The sequence below is a fragment of the Gallus gallus genome, chromosome 8 (genome assembly GCF_016699485.2).
Source record: "Gallus gallus isolate bGalGal1 chromosome 8, bGalGal1.mat.broiler.GRCg7b, whole genome shotgun sequence".
Lineage (NCBI taxonomy): Eukaryota > Metazoa > Chordata > Aves > Galliformes > Phasianidae > Gallus > Gallus gallus.
The window spans coordinates 24,942,676-24,962,159 of record NC_052539.1 but is presented as its reverse complement, the minus strand read 5'-3'; the positions used below and the strand labels follow the sequence as shown (position 1 = coordinate 24,962,159).

The 19,484-nt window shown below is 53.9% G+C and overlaps 2 protein-coding genes and 1 long non-coding RNA gene across 5 annotated transcripts; 1 reads left to right on the top strand and 2 right to left on the bottom strand.

Moving 5' to 3' along the window:
• Positions 1-743: 743 nt before the first annotated feature.
• TMEM61 (transmembrane protein 61) lies at positions 744-5,571 on the bottom strand. Of its 3 annotated transcripts, XM_040705242.2 has the most exons (4): positions 3,934-5,476; positions 2,944-3,101; positions 2,693-2,848; positions 744-1,169 (listed from the first exon to the last, which is right to left on the bottom strand). In XM_040705242.2, the coding sequence occupies exons 1-4, from the start codon at positions 4,190-4,192 to the stop codon at positions 1,050-1,052; spliced, it is 693 nt and encodes a 230-aa protein (XP_040561176.1). In that variant the 5' UTR covers positions 4,193-5,476; the 3' UTR covers positions 744-1,049. The 3 variants fall into 3 exon arrangements, with proteins under 3 accessions (XP_040561176.1, XP_422496.4, XP_004936891.2); XM_422496.7 differs by having other exon boundaries at positions 2,693-3,101; positions 5,429-5,571; XM_004936834.5 differs by having other exon boundaries at positions 2,693-3,101.
• Positions 5,572-9,536: 3,965 nt separating this feature from the next.
• LOC107054034 lies at positions 9,537-11,026 on the bottom strand. The gene is made up of 3 exons (XR_001467952.4): positions 10,966-11,026; positions 10,196-10,487; positions 9,537-10,104 (listed from the first exon to the last, which is right to left on the bottom strand). It is a non-coding gene; the product is annotated as an uncharacterized LOC107054034 (long non-coding RNA).
• A 254-nt stretch (positions 11,027-11,280) lies between these two features.
• DHCR24 (24-dehydrocholesterol reductase) lies at positions 11,281-19,449 on the top strand. The gene is made up of 9 exons (NM_001031288.2): positions 11,281-11,574; positions 11,793-11,948; positions 12,380-12,485; positions 12,665-12,783; positions 12,874-13,137; positions 13,670-13,813; positions 14,695-14,892; positions 15,270-15,448; positions 17,186-19,449. The coding sequence occupies exons 1-9, from the start codon at positions 11,344-11,346 to the stop codon at positions 17,337-17,339; spliced, it is 1,551 nt and encodes a 516-aa protein (NP_001026459.1). The 5' UTR covers positions 11,281-11,343; the 3' UTR covers positions 17,340-19,449.
• Positions 19,450-19,484: the final 35 nt, after the last annotated feature.

Genomic DNA, 19,484 nt, shown 5'->3' with positions numbered 1-19,484 from the left:
ACGTGTGTATAAGTGTACAGACATATCAGTGTGTCGGTATAGCGGTATATCAGTACATAGGTACACATTTGGCTGTGGCTCTGCAGCCACCCTGCAGCCCTGTGGGGGACTCCGGGTGCTGCTGAGCACCCCGGGATGCACCCACCCACCCCAGCTGTGGGTTTATCCACTGCAGTGCACACAAATGGGGGCTGAGCAGCCCCAGACGTCTTTTGCTGCGTGAAATGACAAACGCACACGGACACCCTGAGCGCACACATGAGCAGCTGAGCATTCCTGAACAACGCGAAGCCAGGCGTGGGAAGTCAGCGAGTGGGGGGAGCAAGGTGGGAGAGACAGGTGGGGGGGGAGGGGGGGCATGGAGGAGGCAGAGGAGGTGTGGAGCAGAGCAGCACGGGCGTGGGGAGGAAGCAGAACAGAGGCAGCAGACACCGCGCTGCACTGCCCGCTGCCCCCACTCTCCTGGACACTGCCCAGAGCTCTGCTCCCACCCTGCCTGCGGACCCAGCTGGGATCTGGCTGCTTTCCCCCATCTCTGTGCCGCATTCCTTGCTGCAGGTGTGTTGCACAGCTCCTGCTTGGGGTGGGGGAGTGCTGGTGGGACGCTGGGAGCAGCTGTGCTCCATCACGGCACAATGGGCAGTTGCTCACCGCCGCCATCCCTTCACCCTTTGGGGCAGAACCCGGTGTGGGTTGGGCAGGGCAGGCAGTGTGGGTTTCCACGTGCTCTGAAACACCAAACGTTTGCAACCAGAGGTGGTTTTATTAAAAACACGAAGGCTTCCAACATGCCAGCTGCTCACGTTACTCCAAATGCATTGCTCGGAAAGCAGTACGGCCCCACGTCCCCCGTGCTCTCCCTGTACTGAAGGATGGGGCTCAGTCAGACACCCCGAACGCTGATGTTCTCGTAGCTGGGGGGTGGTGTTGCCTGTGGCCCAGCAGGGCTCTGGGTGTCCAACCATGAGGGGCTGGGGCGGAACAAGGCGCTGTCGGAGGAGCTGCGGCGGCGGCCGCTCTGCCAGCGCTCATCATCCTCCTCCTCCAAGTCATGGTATGGCGGTGGTGTCAGCTCCTCCTTGCTCACCACGGGATGGAGGTAGGTGCCATGAGCGGGTCTGCAGGTCAGGGCTTCTTCGTAGGTGGGGATGGCAGTGGCGTCCCAGGAGCTGCGAGGGAAGAAGGCAGCCAGCAGCACACACAGTCAGTGGGAGCATCCCGGGGCCCATCAATGGGAGCCCCTCAATGCCAATTGATTGGATCTTCCCGGTGGCCATCAACTGGACTATCCCTGTGCTCGTCAGTGGGAGCATCCCAGTGCCCATCAACGTGAGCATCCCGGTGCCTATCAACCAGACCATCCCAGTGCCCACCAATGGGGTCATCCAGCCCCCTGACAACTGGAGCTTCCTACTGCCCCATCAGCCAGAGCATCCTTGAGCATGGGGACACGTGCATGCTGCTGGTGGTACTTGGGCAGGTTTTGCACACCTGGAGATGAGGGGAGAATGTGTCAGCCTCTGCCTGGCACCAGGAGGGCTTGGAGCCATGCAGGAGGACGGGCACCGTCAGTGAGGCCTTGCAATGAGCAGCATCACCCCATTCCTACTGAGTTGACTGACCTCACCTTGAGGAAGAGGAGATGCAGCCCCACAAGGTGCCACATGCACGTGTCTGACAGCAGAGAAGTAGAGGTGGTGGCTGTCAGTCCCTGTTCTGTGCCACAGTGCTTCTTGTGGGCAGAAGAGCACCCTCATAACCACTCAACCCCATCCAGGGCCCCACAGCCACCCCTAAAGCACATGGGCTGCTGGGAGCTGAGCAGGAGGTTTGCACGAGCAGCCAGATGAGAGCTGGGCTTTCTTGTTCAGTGCAGTCCCAGCCCACTGAGCCCTCCATGTGCCAGCCCCGCTGCTGCCGCTTCCAGCTGCCCTTTGCTGAGCAAACACAACTTGTGTACAGGGAAAACCTCCACCCAACCTTTGCCCTCCCCACGCAGGATGCCGATGCTCAGTGATGGCTCCTGCTGGCAGTGCCAGGGTGGTGCCGTCCCATCGCCATGGGTGCCATGCTGGGGACACTTCTCCATTGGTGTGAAGCCTACCAGAGCCCCAGACGAGCTCACAATGCTTCAGATACTTGGATGAGCACCAAAAGCCCTGCAGAGCCAGGGACCCAGGGCATTACTGACCTCTGGGCTCAGTAATGGGCCTCCATGCTGCAGTCCCGTCCCACTTAATGCCAACCTGAGGATTGGGTTTTTCCTATTTTAGTTTTTACCCCATTTGGGTGCAGATAACACAAACCCGGCCATCTTACAGAGTGCCACCAACTCATCCTGTTCATTACAGACTATCAAAAGCAACACAACACACTCCCAGAGCACACCAAAGAATGGGTGGCACCGGCCGAGGTGCATTGGGACACCACACAGCTCCCACACAGTGCGTGGGGATGGGGTTGGCCAACACCACTGCCCTGAAAATCACTGCAGCCCTCCTCTCGCTGGCTCTGCACAGACACCCAACGCCCCGCGGGGCTGAAGAGCTGCTGGAGGATGAGCACAGTGTGGGAGCAGCCGGCGCTTGTGCATGAGAGCGCGGGTTGATGCTAACGCACAACGGCATCCGCTCGGGAGCAGAGCGCAGCAATGGGTTCGAGCAGCTGAGCACGCAGCAGCACCCACACCCACCTGCAGTTCCACTTCTCCGGGGGCTCGGCAGTGAAGTACTGCAGGTCGCGGGGGAAGCGGTACTGGTAGCGCCGCGACACCACCCTGGCGTTGGCCTTGACGGACCAGAGCAGCCCGAAGAGGAGCAGGATGCCGCCGATGCCACAGCAGAAGAAGCTGACGGAGCGCAGCAGCGCGTTGGAGGAGCTGGGCACAGCCTGGGCCTCGCGGGGGGGCAGGAGGTGAGCCCCGCTGCCCACTGCTGTGCCCACCTCCCCGTCGCTCCACCAGGCGAAGCACAGCGTCCCCGTCACCAGCAGCACGGCCCCGGTGATGGTGATGCCGTAGCGGAACGAGGCGGCCGCCATCCTTCGGGCGTTAGCACGGCTGGGAGGGGAGGGGGCCGAGGTGATGCATGGGAGCTCACGGCCTGCAACACAGGAGAGGGGTGGGAGGGACAGGGGTGTGGAAGAAACCTGCAGGAGGAGAGCCGGGACCTTTCTAAGGGCTGCACGCCTGAGTGTCCTCTTCCCACTCGGTCGGTACCCACCGCCAACGTGAAATCATAGAATAGCAGAATGGCTGAGGTTGGAAGGGACCTCCAGCCCCTGCACTGCCCCGGGCCCAGCCATGGCTGTGGGCACCTCCAGGGATGGGGCACCACAGCTCTGCGCACTGCTGGGGCCTCCCCGCCTCCGAGGAAAGAACTTCTCCCAGGCCCCAGTGTGGACACCAACGGTCCCCATATAAATGTGCAAAAGAGATGACACAGCACTCCCACCCCACGTGAGAACCCCAGGCAGCCAAGCTACGGGGTGGCTCCAGACACCGTATGGTTCTTGTCTTTGGGGTTTGCTGCAGGCTGCTTCCCCACCTCAGAGGAATGCCAGCTGGGGGTCTGATCAAAGCAAGGCCTATTAGAGGGGGCAGGGAGGGGATGTAAACCTCAGATGTCATCACTCAGCATTATCAGTGCACATTTTTCTCATCTGAAGCCAGATACAAATCAGCCCCATGGTAACAGGAGGTGCCTGGTGTTGCTACTCAAAACCCTGTGTGCCAGGACCAGGGGCTGCACCGCCTCTTGCTTTCTCAGGGGCAGTGGCCAAGGACATCCCCACGAGCCACAGGGATGCTCCTGTGGGGAAACAGAGCCCGGAGGGCTCCTATGTGAGCTCGCCTAGGATGGGCCCCAAGACACCATGTGAGCAGCTGCTCCCCCATGCCACACAGCCCAGGTCAGAGTGGGAATCCATCCCCACCTCCATTAAAAGCCAGGAACCTGCTGGACACGGGGCTGGGGCCACCAGTACTGCGCCGTGCGTGCGACCAAGGGCGGCAGGAGCTGCGTGATGTCGAGCCACTATTTATCAGATGGGCTGACTGCACGGAAAGTGAAATGAACTTGTAGTGAAAGAAGAATGATCTGATCTTATCCACTTCTAATGAAGAAATCCGAGGAGAAAGGAGAGCTGGGAAGTTTGCAGCACAGGGAGCACAGACGGTGTGCTCGGCTCTCATCCCACACCCACGAGCACAGACTGCTGCCAGCAGCAGCCAGGGGCACCCAGAGGCAGTCGGAGGTCACATCTGGGCCTAAGATGGGACAGAGCTGCATCTCAGAGTGAGGGGGTGCCTTTTGAACAGAGAGGAACCGAACCGGCGTGGAGAAGAAGCGCTCTCCCCGTGTTCGGGGTTGGGAGGTTCGGGAGATGCCGCAGTTCCCACCCGGGGGGAAGGGGATTTTCAGCCCCCGCGCTGCACGTATCTGGGAGCGGCGGCAGCGGGGGGAGGAGGAGGAGAGCCGCTGGGAGGTGGCGGATTGACAGCTCAAGAATGAGCCCTTCTCTCCTGACAAAACCCACGGGGCTGAACGCTCCCCCAGCGCGGGGGCGGCCGCTCCACGCTGTCACCACCGCCACGGTCCCCTCGGCAAAACCCCCCTGGCTGCTCTCGACCCGGCACGGCTCCCCCCCCGAGCATCCTTCTAAGCCCTTTGAACGCACCACGTTAGAAAAGAAGGAAGAAGTGGAGCCCCGTCCCGGCTGCCGTCGGCATATCGGGTCCCATTGGACCCCCGGCGCAGCACCCACAAGAGGGGCTGCCCCCCCGGTGCCCCTTCCGAGCTCCCATCTCCAGCAGCCGAGGCACGTTTGGCTCTGCCCCATCTCCCCCGACCCTCCGGGCGTCGCCGGGAGAAAGATTTGCATGTTGCACGTCCAAACAGACACGGAGGTTAATAGTTTACATAGTTCCAGCGAGATGCTGAGAATAGCAGCCCCCATATAAAGTTATGCAGATGGTGATTCATAGGGTCTAACGAGAGCAACTCGGAAAAACACTCATTCCCAGAAAAGCGAGATAGGAGAAGCGCTCCGAAGCCCTTCGGCCAGCAGGACCCGCCTCCCACCCGTCCTTCCACCGCCTGATGGAGGACTTTAAGCACGCCGACGTGCCAAGAGGAACGGAGACACACCAAAGCTGTCAGCGCCTAATTAAGAAGATCCCTTTCTGCCTCCGTCTGAATTTGCCGGCGTCGGTGGCGTTGCGCTGTCAGCAATCAGGGGGTGGCACCGTTCGGACGCACGGCTCTCACCAACTTTCCAGCCGCATCCCACCGCCGCGCTGCCAGCGGGACCCGCACCGCGCACGGCCCGCCCCGTCCCCGCAGCACGTCGGGGCTCCCCCGGCAGAAGCCGCCGTTCCCCCCCCGCCATCCCCCGGGGAAGAGCCCCGCGGTCCCCGCACCGTACTCACCCGCCGCCTCCGGCCCCGCTCCGCCCGGCGGCTCCCGGAGCTCGGCCCGAGGGGCGGGCGGGGCCGGGCGGGGCGGGGGGCGGGCGGCGGCGGGGCCCCACGGAGCTCCCGGGTGCTGCATCGAGGGCTTCGGGGTCCGCGGTCTCCCGGGGGAGGTGGGGGTGGGGGTCGGGGAGGGGGAGCGGCGTTCTCATCCCCGGGGGGGGTGTGCTCGATGGGCTGGGTCTGTGGGCGTGTCTGAGGATGGTGAGGGCACAGCCCTCGGTGGTCCTTGGGGTGCAGGAGGTGGGGAGAGAGCCGTGAGATGAGGAAAGCACGGCCGGTGGGACAAGCTGCGGGCATCACTGCTTGTGGCTGGGACAGCAGTACCCTGCAGGAGGGACACCAGTAACCTATGGGTGAGATAGTGGTACCCTATGGGTGGGACACCGGTACCCTAAGGGTGAGATCCTGCTACCCTACAGGGGGACACCAGTAACCTATGAGTGGGTCTCCACTACCCTATAGGTGGGACACCAGTAACTTATGTTTGGGTTCCCGCTGCCCTATAGATGGTACACCAACACCCTGCAGGTAGGACATCAGCACCCCGTGAGTGAGACACTGGTACTGGTACCTTACTGCAGCTCCTACTGGGACACCAGTACCCCATGGGGGGGACACCACTCTGACACCGGGCTCAGCACCCCCCCTTCAGCACAAGGACGTCCCCACCGCTCTGCGAATTCTGTGGTTCTCCTCTCTTTGTGGAACGCTCCTTTCCCTCCTTCCAGTTGGATCTCCTTGCCGTGCGGCAGCCATGGGCATAGCTGGATTTTAAACAAGCCGAGGGCGTTCTGATCTGAGGTTTGGGATGAGCTGTGAGTGGCAGCTGGATCGATGCACGCTCCTATTCCCACAGGTGCAGGCAGATCTCACCAGCAGCTGTCACAGCGCGCTGTGATTGCTGAGCACCTCCACAGGCCGTGAGCTCCAGCTGCATTCAACAGAGACATCTTCTGGACACACACGTGCAGCTGCTGAGCCCTGGGCTGCAGCTCCTCGCAGCCTCCCAAAGCTGCTGCTCAGCCTCACAGCCACGGGGGCTGCACCACAGCGTGGGCTGCGACAAAGGCAATCGAAAGGGACGAGCAACTGAGCAACATTTATCCCCGGTGAGACGAATAGAGCTCCTTCGGATTGGAACAATGGGGTATTTTTATAGCTGCGCAGTCCTTACATAACCTAACGTCTTCGAGCACTTGTTTCAGCTCTCCTTTCCCACTTTTATCTTTTTTTCCTGCTTCGCACACAGCAGCTCTGTTTTCCCTTGGCCCAGGGAACCAAACCCTGAGGTCTGCATCCCACACTGGGCTGCGGTTTTGGAGCACGGCCTGGAGTTTCAGTGCTTTACATCATCCGGGTGTGGGCCCATAAAATGCTTAAAATGTTGAAATAAGTGAAAGCAGGCAGGTGAGTGAGTGACAGCAGGACGGCGACGGCCAAGGCAGCAACAGTCTGAGCTTTATTAGGAGGAAAAGGGGCCGTGAGTACATCTGGTACCAGGAAGCCAAACACACGTGCAGACTTGCTGGGAGCTGGAAAAAGGAGGAAAATTTGGCCTGCAGGGTAAGAGATCCTCCTGTGCTTTCTTCTGGTGACACCTCCTTCCATCGGCAAGCCCTCGGCGGCACATCAGCCCCAAATGGTCTGTGTGTGTTCCCCAGCTGCTTTCTGGAGCAGTTCACCTTGGGCAGCCTGGAGGCCACAGGCACACGTGTGTGTTATGTCTCAGCTCCAAGGTATCTATTTATTGCATGGGGGGCCTTTCAGTGACTGCAGCTCCTTTCTGCTTCCCAGCACAGTCAGTGTCTCCAGGATCTCACTGGTGGAAGGAGATGGGGATTGCCATCACCTGAAGGTTCAGGTTGGATAGTAGGAAAGTATTCCTCTCCAAAAGAGTGGTGCTGCGGTGGTGCAGCTGCCCGGGGAGGTGTTGGAGTCACCATCCCTGGAGGTGTTCCAGAACTGTGGGGATGTGGCACTGAGGGATGTGGGCAGTGGGTAACCGATGCACTGAACAGGTTGCCCAAGGAGGCTGTGGATGCCCCATCCCTGGAGGCATTCGAGGCCAGGCTGGATGTGGCTCTGGGCAGCCTGGGCTGCTGGTTGGCGACCCTGCACATAGCAGGGGGTTGAAAGCAGATGATCATTGCAGTCCTTTTCAACCCAGGCCGTTCTATGATTCTCTGATGATTCTACGTTGGGGTGGGTTGGGCTTGGGGATCTCAAGACATCTTTTCTAGCCTTCATGGTTCTCTGATACCACAGTCACTTCTCTGCCTGCTGCCCCAGCACAGGTGGCCCTGTTGGGCCTTGAAGGTTCACCAGCACCACCCAGCTGCCACCTCTCCTACACAGCCAGGCCCACCCCAGCCTGTAAGCCCAGTGCTGGTCCCCAGCTGCTCCAGCACCCAGCTCCACCCCCACAGCCACACTGCAGGGGCTGCTGAGGACACCGGCCCTGTGACAACGAATGCGGGGCTGCGTTCCTCTCCCAGCCCTGCTCTCTGTTTTGACAAGTGATTCTCTTCATAAATCCCCGTGCTTGTAAAGCTGGGTTTAGTGAACACACCACAGCTCTCGGCACGTTTTTCTTTTTCAGCAGAATGTGCTGACCTTGCTTCCCAACACAGCAAACAGGCTCTGAATGCTGGGCCCCATCCCACACGTATTCCAGACTTTATCTGGAACATCTGCTTCGTCCCAAGGTGACCACTGGGATCCCAACCCCAACCCTTAAAGCCCTGAAGCTGAAACACAACGTCTCTCTTCAATCACAGGATGCATTCCTCAGTACCAGGACCAACACGTGCCAACCTGCAGGTGCCACGCAGAGCTGTGTTGCAGCCATGTCCTTCCACACTCTTTGTTCAAGGCACTGGAACGTGCTTTGGTTTCTCAGCAGAGGGAGCTTCTCACATAGCAGTTGGAGCACCAGCATGGCCGAACCCTCTGAAATCACATCCCATTTACAGGTGGGACTGCTGACCCCCAGTAACCACGGGCTCATCTATTAGCTGGACGAAGAAGGCTTGCAGCCTTTCCGAGATTCCTGATTAATTTTCATCACTGCTGCTATTGCCCGTCCTCCTGATGACCCACTGCCACCCGACAGCACTCTGTGGCAGTCAGTACCAGGGCTAAGGGAGCTCACGTGAAAAAAAAAGGGCTTTCTCACTCTCTCAGTGCCTTCCTTTGGTCCCTCTGAACGCCTCTTGAGGCTCTTCTTATGGACACCCAAGTTTTCAGCCCACCTTTGTCTGCAGCTCGCATGCTCTGTGCAACATCACATACCTTTATAGCTTCATCTTTCCATTCTTTGTCCAAAAGCTGTGGCACAGCCATTGCAAAGTCCAGCTTTATAACCAACAGAGTGCTGCCAGTGTTGGCAGAGCAATCTGATGAGCACTCACCAAGGAGATGGTCCATGTGCTGGATGAGAAGCCCCTGCTCTGCACCCTGCACTGCACCTACATGGAGATGTGTGGGGCATGAACTCACCAGAGAGCTGATCAGGGCAGGAGGAAAAGAATATTTAAAAAGTAGCTTCATTCCTCAGTTAGATCAGCTCTCCAACCTGTTGTACAGTGACAGCAGAAGCATTTGCACTGCACAGCATGCCCAGAACAGCACGAGTGGGTGGAAGGGATGGCAGGAAGGGAAGGAGGAAGAAGGCTGCTTTTTTAAGCACCCTTAAAATGATGATTTAATTGAGGAGGACTGGGATTTTAGTCTTACAGAAGATACCAGGGCAATCTCAGCTTTTTGTACCATAGTGGAAAATGATGCTTTGCTAAGCCTGCATCCGTTGCTGGATGATGTTTTGCTCACACCCACAATAACTAAAATTGAAACCATGCCAGCCTTAGAAAATCCCCTCTTCCCTTCCCTCACCCCCTCCAGATTCCTGTACCTGGCACCACTACGCATACAGGTGATTCCACTGCAATCTGAACAGTGATTCATTTCTGTTCCTCCAAAGCACGGTTTCACATTGCAGCCTTTGAGCCCACCTGCTCCCTCCTTGTTGCACAGGGCCTTACAAAAACAAGAGCAGAGCATGGGATACGTTATAAACACTTTTAATGGATCTCCATTAAAAAAAAAACAGTTTCAAAGCATTCTTTACACTGAGGGTGTAAATATCCCCTTACGAATAAATGGTGCTGTTATACCATGAGCCCTGCTCTCAATCACCCTTAGATGAAGAATAATTATTTAGCTCCTTTAGAGAGGTTAAAACAACCACATGGAGGGCATGGGAAACTTCTTTTCCATGCATAATTCCAGCCAGCAGGCAAATTGGTAAGCAAAAGCAGATAACATCAGCTTAAATACAAGAAGGAAAAGAGCTAGCGGACAGCCTAGGCACGAGTGCCATGAATACAATCTGGCCATGAATAAAGTTAGGCTGCAAATCAGGAGAACATTTCCAAACGTCAGAGCAGTGACACTGCAGAGCAGTCTTCTGATACGAGCAGTGGGACAAAAAAATTGTCCAGGTTCAAATCAGCGTCTCCGGGTTTGCTGAAGGAGACTGCAAGGTGTGGCTGAGCTTTGGACCGTGATGCAGCGATCCCTCCCAGTCCAGCACTCCTGAGTCTCTCCTGGGGCAGCCAAAGGTGCAGATCCCGCTGTCAAAGAGGAAGAGGCACTGTCTGACATGTCAGCACAACATGACAACATTCCTAGCCCTGATGGCAACCTCATGAAATACCCTCATACCACATTCCTGTGGCGCAGGGCCAGCCAGCTTCTCCCTGGTGGACACTCCGAACCCAGCGGTGCTGTGATGGGGTCCCTGCGCCTCCAGTGCAGCAACCTGAGGCTGATGGAGCAGGGCTCAGCCCGCCTGCTGGCACTGTGTGAGCACCTCCTGCAGCCCTGCAACTGCTGCCTGCAGGGCACCGCTGTCACCATTCTACCACTGCACCTCTCGAGGGACTCAAGCTGCAGAAATGCCTCATCTTCCTCAAGGACGTGGTGCACCTCTCTGCCTGCTGTGGCTGCTGTCACGCTGTGGAGAGTAGGAGGAATTTTCCGTCAGGGTTTTAGAGAGCGAGCTGTGTGTCGGAGGCTGCCGCCTTCTCATTTCTCCAAGGTGGATGGCACAGCACCTTGGAGTTTCTGCAGGGCACCAAAGCCACCACCAGAAGGCCGCACAAGGGGCACGTGACGGGGTTCTGCCCCCAGCCTAAGGGCACCAGCACAACCCCCTCTGCCTCAGTGACTCTGGGCACAAAGCAGCCCCTCCACAGAGCTGCCAATGCCCCACGTCCAGCCCCATACCCCTCTGAGCCCTGACTGGGGGGGTCCCAAATACCTCAGGCGCTGTCCCCACCCCCACACCCTCACCCTGACCCCAATACCTCAGCCGTAGCCCCACACCCTCACCCCAACCAGGGGTACCCAACACCTCATCCCCAACCAGAGGGCCCCCAATACCTCCGCCCCCGTCCCCATCCCTTCATTCCCCACCACGGGGTCTCCCGTACCTCAGTCCCCAGGGGGATGGACCCCCAGCCCTTCAGCCCACACCGGGAATCCCCGACCCCCAGCCCCATCCCCGCCCCCCGTCCAGGTGCTGCCCCCGCCCCAACCCCGGCGGCCGCGATGAGGGGAGAGCGGGGCCGGCCCGGCGCAGCCAATCAGCGCCGTCAGCGCCTGGTCCGATCTCCCCGCAGCTCTCTGATTGGTCGCTCCCCTCCCCTCGCCTCAGGGCGGAGGCCGGCGGAGACCAATGAGGCGCGGGCTCGAGGGGGGGAGGCGGGGCCGGGAGGCGAGCGCGCGAGCGGCGGGCGCGGTGCACCGGGGGTCCGGCGGTGCGGTGCGGTGCGGTGCGGTGCGGTGCGGTGCGGTGCGGTGCGGTCGCCATGTCGGCGGTGTGGTCGCTGGGCGCGGGGTTGCTCCTGCTGCTGCTGTGGGTGAGGCACCGCGGGCTGGAGGCCGTGCTGGTGCACCACCGCTGGATCTTCGTCTGCTTCTTCCTGATGCCTCTCTCCATCCTCTTCGACGTGTACTACCAGCTGCGCGCGTGGGCCGTGCGGCGGATGCACAGCGCTCCGCGGCTGCACGGGCAGCGCGTCCGGCACATCCAGGAGCAGGTGAGGCCTGGGGGGGCGGGGGGGGGGCGAGGGGCGGCCCTGGGGCCGAGCAGTGAGCGCTGGGCTGCTGCTCGTGGCTCTCCCGTCCGGAAAGCGGCGCGGTTGGGGCTGCTGGGCTGCCCGGCCCCCTCCGACCCGGGGCGGTGTGCGGTTCTGTGCTAACGCGGCCCCTCCGGCGGTGTTTCTAAGGCGTAGTTTTTGGCTGTCTCCCTTTGCAGGTGCGGGAGTGGAAGGAGGAAGGTGGCAGGAGATATATGTGCACCGGCCGGCCCGGCTGGCTGACTGTGTCATTGCGTGTTGGGAAGTACAAGAAGACCCATAAGAACATCATGATCAACCTGATGGACGTTCTGGAAGTAGACAGCGAGAGACAGGTAGCACAACACGGGCGTGGTACTGACACGTACAGCTGTCGCTTTGCTGTATTTGTAGCTGAAGTGGAGCTGGGATCCATAAGGAACAAAGGATTTGTTGTAGCAGAAAACCCACCGCGTTTTAGTTTATGCAGTGTGGGCTTGGACCATCCTATCCAAAAAAACCCAGCATATGGAATCACTCAGCTCTGCGTGCTGAAGCCTAAAAGAGCAGAAGGATGGATGGCGGTGGGCACTGAGCAAGAAGACGTTGAGGCAGAGGAGGAATCACTTAGCAGCTACAGCTATTTTTAGTGCTGCTCTTGGGAAAGCAAGGCTCTGAATTCTGATGGCAGATGGAAGTACGATCCAGTTAGCCACGTTTTGTCATCACTCATCCCAAGCGCTTAATCTGTGTCTGATGGGGAGGACTGAGTTTTCTGTCTCTGTAGGTTGTTCGCGTGGAGCCTTTGGTCACCATGGGCCAGCTGACCGCATACCTGAATCCTATGGGGTGGACTATTCCCGTGGTGCCGGAGCTTGATGACCTCACTGTAGGTAAGGCTTGTTGTGATGAGAAGAAACGGATTCGTGTCCCGCCTTTCGTTTGCTTTCTGTGCAGTGACACATTGCTTTGTGCAAACCTTTCCCGAAACACTCTGTTGAGCTTTGTCCTGGTGAATCGCCTCCGTGCTGAAGTGCGTTTCATTGGGACTTTTATCTGCTCTCTCAATAAGGTGGTCTGATCATGGGAACGGGCATTGAGTCTTCATCCCACATCTACGGGCTTTTCCAACACACCTGCATGGCCTACGAACTGGTCCTTGCTGATGGAAGCCTCGTGAGATGTTCACCAGTAAGACAAAATGTTATTTTGCTATCATTTGTTGTGTCGTTGGCAGTTATCAGTGTGGGTAGATGATTTCCTATGCCGTGCTTTTTGCAGACTGAGAACTCAGACCTGTTTTACGCGGTGCCTTGGTCTTGTGGTACTCTGGGTTTCCTGGTTGCAGCAGAAATAAAAATGATTCCTGCCAAGAAATACATCAGATTGCACTATGAGCCCGTGCGGGGGCTGCGGAGTATTTGTGAGAAGTTTACTGAAGAGTCTAAGAACAAGGAGAATAGTTTTGTGGAAGGACTTGTGTATTCGTTGGAAGAAGCTGTCATCATGACGGGAGTCTTGACTGATGAAGCTGAACCGAGCAAGGTAAGTGAAGTTATTCCCAATGAAAACCATACCCCGAAGTTTAACTGATGCTTTATTGCCATATGATGATATAAAACTAGGGCCATAAGAACAGAACGCACTCTTGATATGGGATGAAAAGTTCAATCTGAACGTTTTGAATCGCAGCTCTTTGTAATTACAGCAGTCTGTACTCTTCAGTTAGGGAGAAGTGACCCATGGTCAGAAGTGACAGCTTTGGATTAATGAGGGCTTGAGAGGAACTTAAGGAATCCAGTTCTGCCACGTTCATGGCTTCTTAAGCTGCTCCTAACAGAAAAGCCTTATTTAGACAAAATCTTAATGAGAGGATAGGTAAGTGGAAGCCATGCATGTGGCAGGAAGGAGAAATGAAGGCTCTGTAGGTTTCTTGAGACAGCCTCGTTGGAACTGTCACAGAGGGTATAACTTTGTTTCTTCACTGTGAAGGGATTAGGGGGACATACTTAGTGCTGTCTACTAAGTTGTTACTGCTACCTGTGTTGGGATTTGCTAACGAATCTCTGTCTTACAGATAAACAGAATTGGCAACTACTACAAGCCATGGTTCTTCAAGCACGTCGAGAAGTATCTGAAAGCCAATAAGACTGGAATTGAATACATCCCCTCAAGACATTATTACCACAGACATACACGTAGTATTTTCTGGGAACTCCAGGTAAGAACAGCTCCAAACTTGAAATAACATCTATGGGAAGGCACTCTGCTCTTTCCCAGTGCACGTACACCGTAGCTTCTTTCTCTTGGCAACTCATAAGGCATTGTACCATAACTTCCTAATTTATGGCTGAATGCTTTTCTGAATGTAAAACTTAAGTATGTATTTAAGCATTACGCCTTTACGCCTACTGAGTGATTTCTAAAGACAGTGATAAAAACATGAAGGTGTAATTGTGGCTGAAGATGCGCCCTTCCTAAACTTGCCTGAGCTCATCACACTCATTGTAAGGCAATGTCATTAATTTGAATCGTATAAGCATACATCTTCTGATGTGCAATTAAGTGAAAGCTTTATTTGACATTACGAAGGATTCCTATTGCTACACTTTGAATTTCCTACTGCTGCATTCGGAATTTCAGCTGCTGGAGGAGGTGAGCAAACAGGAGTTTGCTGTGTAGCAAGTGCTTCAAACTTTACAGCTTTAACACTCAGTTAAGACCTCATCTTGTGCGTGTCAGTTCTTGCAAGAGTTTTACAAGTTTCTCTTCTTAGGAGCTCCTCATAGCTGTTTTCAGATAATAGCCTTCTGTTCCCTGAACTTTGTTTTTTGCACGTATTTAGGGCTGATGAAATACTGTGAGTTACATGAGCCTGAAAACCCTCTGTTGTAACAAGAAGATGCTTAGGGAAGGGCTCAGAAGCAAAATTCAGCCCAGACCTCTCTTTAGTTCATATTTGCATTACAAGAGCTTAGCAAAAGCATCAGCAGTTACCTTAATGAAAATCTCATGTGATACTTCTCTGAGGATTCTCAAGTATTGTCTTTTGGGTCAATTACACGTTCCTAAGTCAAATTTTCTTGTCTTTCCTCTTTAAAGGATATCATTCCTTTTGGCAATAACCCTGTTTTCCGCTACCTCTTTGGCTGGATGGTCCCTCCCAAAATCTCTTTGTTAAAACTCACCCAAGGAGAAGCTATTCGAAAGCTGTATGAGCAACACCATGTTGTGCAAGACATGTTGGTCCCAATGAAGAGCCTTGAAAAATCCATCCAAACCTTCCACGTTGACCTTAATGTAAGAACGTGTGTTTATAGCATGCAGTGAATCACAGAGTGCCTGTTCCAATTACTGTGGCCGTTTGTTTTAAGACATAATGTTCAGCTTGTATAAAAGGTCATTAAACATAGATTTGGGTGTTGAATTGTTGTAGTTAATGAGGAGATGTTGTTCCTGGAGCACACTGTAAGTGTTCTGACTGAGCGTCTCAATCTATTTGGTATGGTGATTAGAAGGTGGCTCTAAGAACTGCAGCAGGAGAATTGGAAGGGGAAAGCTGTGTAAGATTTGATCTCAACTTGGGTAGAAGTCCTCTTAACTCTTCGTCACCTTTATTAAGAGATTGCATAAATGATTGTTCTGTTAAAAATCCTTGTATTCTCTTATCTCTGCAGGTATACCCTCTTTGGTTATGTCCTTTCTTATTGCCCAATAATCCTGGTATGGTCCACCCCAAAGGGGATGAAACAGAACTCTATGTGGATATTGGAGCTTATGGAGAGCCCAAAACGAAACAATTTGAAGCCAGGGCTTCCATGAGGCAAATGGAAAAGTTTGTGAGAAGCGTGCATGGGTAAGGTTCCCACTCCCTTGGAACGATGGCAATCCCATCTAATTTACATCTGTGTGGTTTCATCACATTTCTGTTGCACTGCAGCAATTTAATACTACGTTATTGTAAGTTAGTTTAATTATTAATTTTGATGTTGCAGTTTTGTAATGTGATGGCACTGTCGTGATTTGATTGCAAAACCAACCACACAGATGGGCTCACCGATGAAAGTTCGTGCGAGGTGTTTGGGAGCTGGGTAGCATCCTGTGGTCACCTATGCATCCTTTCAGCTCCACGCTGCTCTGGGAGTAGAATCTGCTGCAACAGACCTGGTCCGTGCAGTCAGAAGGACCTGAGCAGGTCCGTGCTGGTGGGATGTAAACCAGCTGCTGTCCCATGCAGCGTTAGTGTAGCGCAGTGACCGCTCTCATCAAGGCTGGTAGCCCACTCCTTCCAGAGGTAACCACTGACCTTGCATACTGAGGCTGGCTTGTTTGAAGGCTGATCCAGAGCAGGGGCAGAGCAAGTGCTGTTTGGCTGCAGCAGGCCACAGGCCCTTCAGGAATCCCACAGGCTGTTAAAGTTTGGACAGCTTCCCCGCCTGCCCTTGGGGCTGCTGGGCTCCCTGCCATTGCAGCGGCACACACTGCCCTGTCCTTGGGCTCATGTGTCCTCCCAGCAGGAGACCAGCCCTGACCACTCCCCAAGTGGCACTGGGAGCCTTTCCCACAGCTGGAGCTTTCTCATCCTCCTTTTTGCTGCTCTGATTCTGGTTACACAAGACCACAGTGGGTGTGAGATAGATCCCCACCATCTGTCACTGACTGCTGACAGCCTAATTTGCCGTAGTAGCATCAGTAGGCAGGCAGTTACAGACTTGTTTCTCCCCAACAAAAACCAGCTATGCAGTGTTTTTATGCCATCAGTATAATTTAGCTGCATTTCTGTTTTGACCCATTTCTCAATCTAACAGTGATTGCATCCCATGTGGCTGAGTAACTATGGTGAGCGTGCTTCGAGGTCTTATGGAGATTATAGAAGTCTTTTAGCTATGACGTGATCTGCCAGAGAACAAAGCAACCAAAAGTTAATGTTGAGCTTTTAAAATTAATTTGAAACTAAGCTTTTAATTTTCATCTTTTTGCCGACGGAGTTCTGTTTCTCCTGTACCCATCACTGGAAAAAAATGAATGCTGTATAAATGCTTCATCTCACAGCTTCGTAATCACAACGGGGCTTTTTGCAAGTGTGTTTTACTGCTCTGCTCTGATGCCTGCTGCATCTTAGGGAGAGCAGTGTGGAAGTAAGGAAGAGTGCACAACGATTCAGGACCTGTTCATTGCAGGGAGTTGGATTAGATGGGCCCTCAGAGGTCCCTCCCAACTCTAAGCATTCGAGGATTCTATGAAACGATTATGATTCCATTTATTTCTGTGAATGGAATTCAGTTGCACTGTGCTCCACTTACACTATACGTGTATATCCTTGACCTGACCTGACTGTGTTGGCTCACACCTTTCCAGTTTTATTCTCAACGTGGAATCCAAAGAAAACTTAGGAAGTAATTAAAAACACATTGCTGCATCTGTCTGTTGGCTGAGCGTCCCAGCATGAACCTTATGAGCACATTAATGGTTTTCTTTCTGTTGAATATTTGCTCTCCAGAGCTTGCCCCGTCCGTTTTCTTCTTAATTCTTCTTCATACCCTGCGGGACAATTAGTACTGTATCTCTCACTGCCTTTTATTTGTCATTTCAGTTTCCAGATGCTGTATGCGGATTGCTACATGACCCGCGAGGAGTTCTGGGATATGTTTGATGGTTCGCTATACCACAGTCTGAGGGAGCAAATGAATTGCAAGGATGCCTTTCCAGAAGTCTACGACAAAATCTGCAAGGCTGCCAGGCACTGAGCTTGGGCAGCCTAATTAAGCAATCAGGGAAAGATGAATTTACTATAGCTAGTCGGTATATCCTTTTTTAAAGAAAAGCTTTATTGCTCTCCAAATAAGCTCGTTCTTGTTGATATTTAAATGATACGAATTCACGCTTTATAAACTTACGTTTAGTATTTCCTAGTATGCTTTAAGAACAGTTTTCCAAAACTCAAAGTGATTGTTTTTAAGAAATCTGAAGTGCTGATTACCTTGTGTATCTTGGGCCTGTCTTGGACGCAGGTGAACTCACCTCGCTCCGAGCATAGGAAAAGTAACTGGAGAAGAGGACACCGAAGTGATGCCAGCTATAAGCTAGAGCTATATTTCAAATCACTTCTGAAAATGGTAAGGAGGTGACAGGAAGAGGTGCCAAAGCTGAATGAATTCACATTCACCGTTCGCCTCCAGTCTGTGAGCTGCGGGGCAGCTTAGCAATGGTTCCACGTCCTTCTGGCCGCGCGGAGCTGCGCGGTACCTCAGCACACAACCACACTCCCCAGCAGTTGGTCCCGCTCCAAAGCTGAGTGCTGAGGTGTGAAGCAAATGCTTTTTACTTGTGCCTATCAGATTTGTACTGGCTTTGATTATAAGATGTTACGTGGGTATGGGTTTTGGTTACTTTGTTGGTTAACGGTATTCTGTTGGGTTTTGCCCCCAGAGAGCAACGCTTTGTACAACTGCTGGAAAAATCGCTGCTGTTTCATACAGGCAATTATTGATTTGGGGCTTTGCTTGTTGTGAGTCTGTCCATTTGGACTTTGGGGGTTTTGCCTTTTGTTTTTGATTTTATGTTATTTTATTTTTTGCTTAATTTTAGTGCCTTATAAACACTCAGTTGGAAGAGAACATGGGTCAGTGAGACCCTTCTGTCCTGGCCAGCAGGAAAAGGAAGCGTGCCCTCCCAAGCTAAGGCTTTCTTTTCACAGGGTTTGTCAGAGCAAGTGGCTGTGGATAAGGAGAGCTCTTGTTTTGGGTGCTTGGTGTGCTCAGGCTTCGGTTCTCACTCGAGAGGCGTTTTTGCTTTTCAGTTTACCTGGATTAGATTGATAGGCTTTGTAAAAAGGACTGTTTCAGTCACCTGGAGAGGAGATCAACAGTAAATACTGTTCAGTTCCCCCTTCTGGTGCACAGCACAGTCACGCACTTCATGCACTCAAGTGTAGAAGTGTGGGAATGCTTTGACTCTGCAGCCGGAGACGTGGTTCCAAACCCAGCCCAGGTCTCATCCAAGCAGTGTGGCACATCGTTACTCTGAACGTTACTGAGCTTGAGGGGAAAGAGTCATTTCTTGAGGGCTGCTTATGGGGTAACACAGAGAACACTTTAAATGGTTTGCAGTGAGAAGCTTTGTGATTTTTTTTTATGAGTGCTAAACCAATGATGTTATTTATTGATAGATGGATGCTTACGGTCCAGATGAAACCAATGATAAAGCAGTGATGAGAATAAGCTTGGCCTGTTCCTCAGTGATGCACGGCGTGGGCAAACGGCGTGCAAGTAAGGTACCCCTTACAGTCCTGTGCAGGGAACTGGTGGCAGGAGCAGCCTGCCAAGGGGAGACACAGCCACTGCAGGGTGCGTGCAGTGCTGCCCAGCCCACGGGCTGCCCACACACACGCAAGAGCAGGGCGAGGGGTAGGGCTGTGTCGGTGATCCATTCCAGGCCTCGTGGCACACCAGAAAGCAAGCACTGATTCTCAGAGTGGGAATCTTGCCTTCCCACCCCTGCGAGGGAAGCAGCACACGAGCAGCTCCCTCGTCCCTGTGGCAAAGCTACGGTTCAGCCCGGTGCTTGCAAGATGATCTGCACAGAGCAAGGATTGGTTTAGTCCGTTTTGAAAGGGCAGTGCTGAAAGAGCTAGAGGGATATGCAAATACTTTTACTTAAGCTGTGTTTCTCTCACATATTGATGACCTTTAGGTGTGCACTGTGTTTGTTTTTTCACTCGTTAATTTATTAGCCAACTTGGTATGATGTGGTCTGGCTCTGTCGCTGTACACCAGTCACACACACGCACAAGCAGAGCTGCTGTTGGTCTTATTTTTTGGCTGTATGGGCTGTTGGAAATAAAAAATATAGCCGGTGTTACTGCTCAAAGTGGCATCTTTTAACAAATGGTA

Bases quoted from the DNA above. Each gene is read 5' to 3' on its own strand.
- TMEM61 (XM_004936834.5), bottom strand. From the start codon at position 4,192: ATGAGAGCCGAGCACACCGTCTGTGCTCCCTGTGCTGCAAACTTCCCA. The intron at 3,102-3,933 runs GTGGGGATGGAT...CCTGTGTTGCAG, and splicing joins GTTCCTGGCTTTTAATGGAG to GCCGTGAGCTCCCATGCATC. The intron at 1,170-2,692 runs GTGGGTGTGGGT...CTTCCCTCGCAG, and splicing joins CCGGAGAAGTGGAACTGCAG to CTCCTGGGACGCCACTGCCA.
- DHCR24 (NM_001031288.2), top strand. From the start codon at position 11,344: ATGTCGGCGGTGTGGTCGCTGGGCGCGGGGTTGCTCCTGCTGCTGCTG. The intron at 11,575-11,792 runs GTGAGGCCTGGG...CTCCCTTTGCAG, and splicing joins TCCGGCACATCCAGGAGCAG to GTGCGGGAGTGGAAGGAGGA. The intron at 11,949-12,379 runs GTAGCACAACAC...CTGTCTCTGTAG, and splicing joins AAGTAGACAGCGAGAGACAG to GTTGTTCGCGTGGAGCCTTT.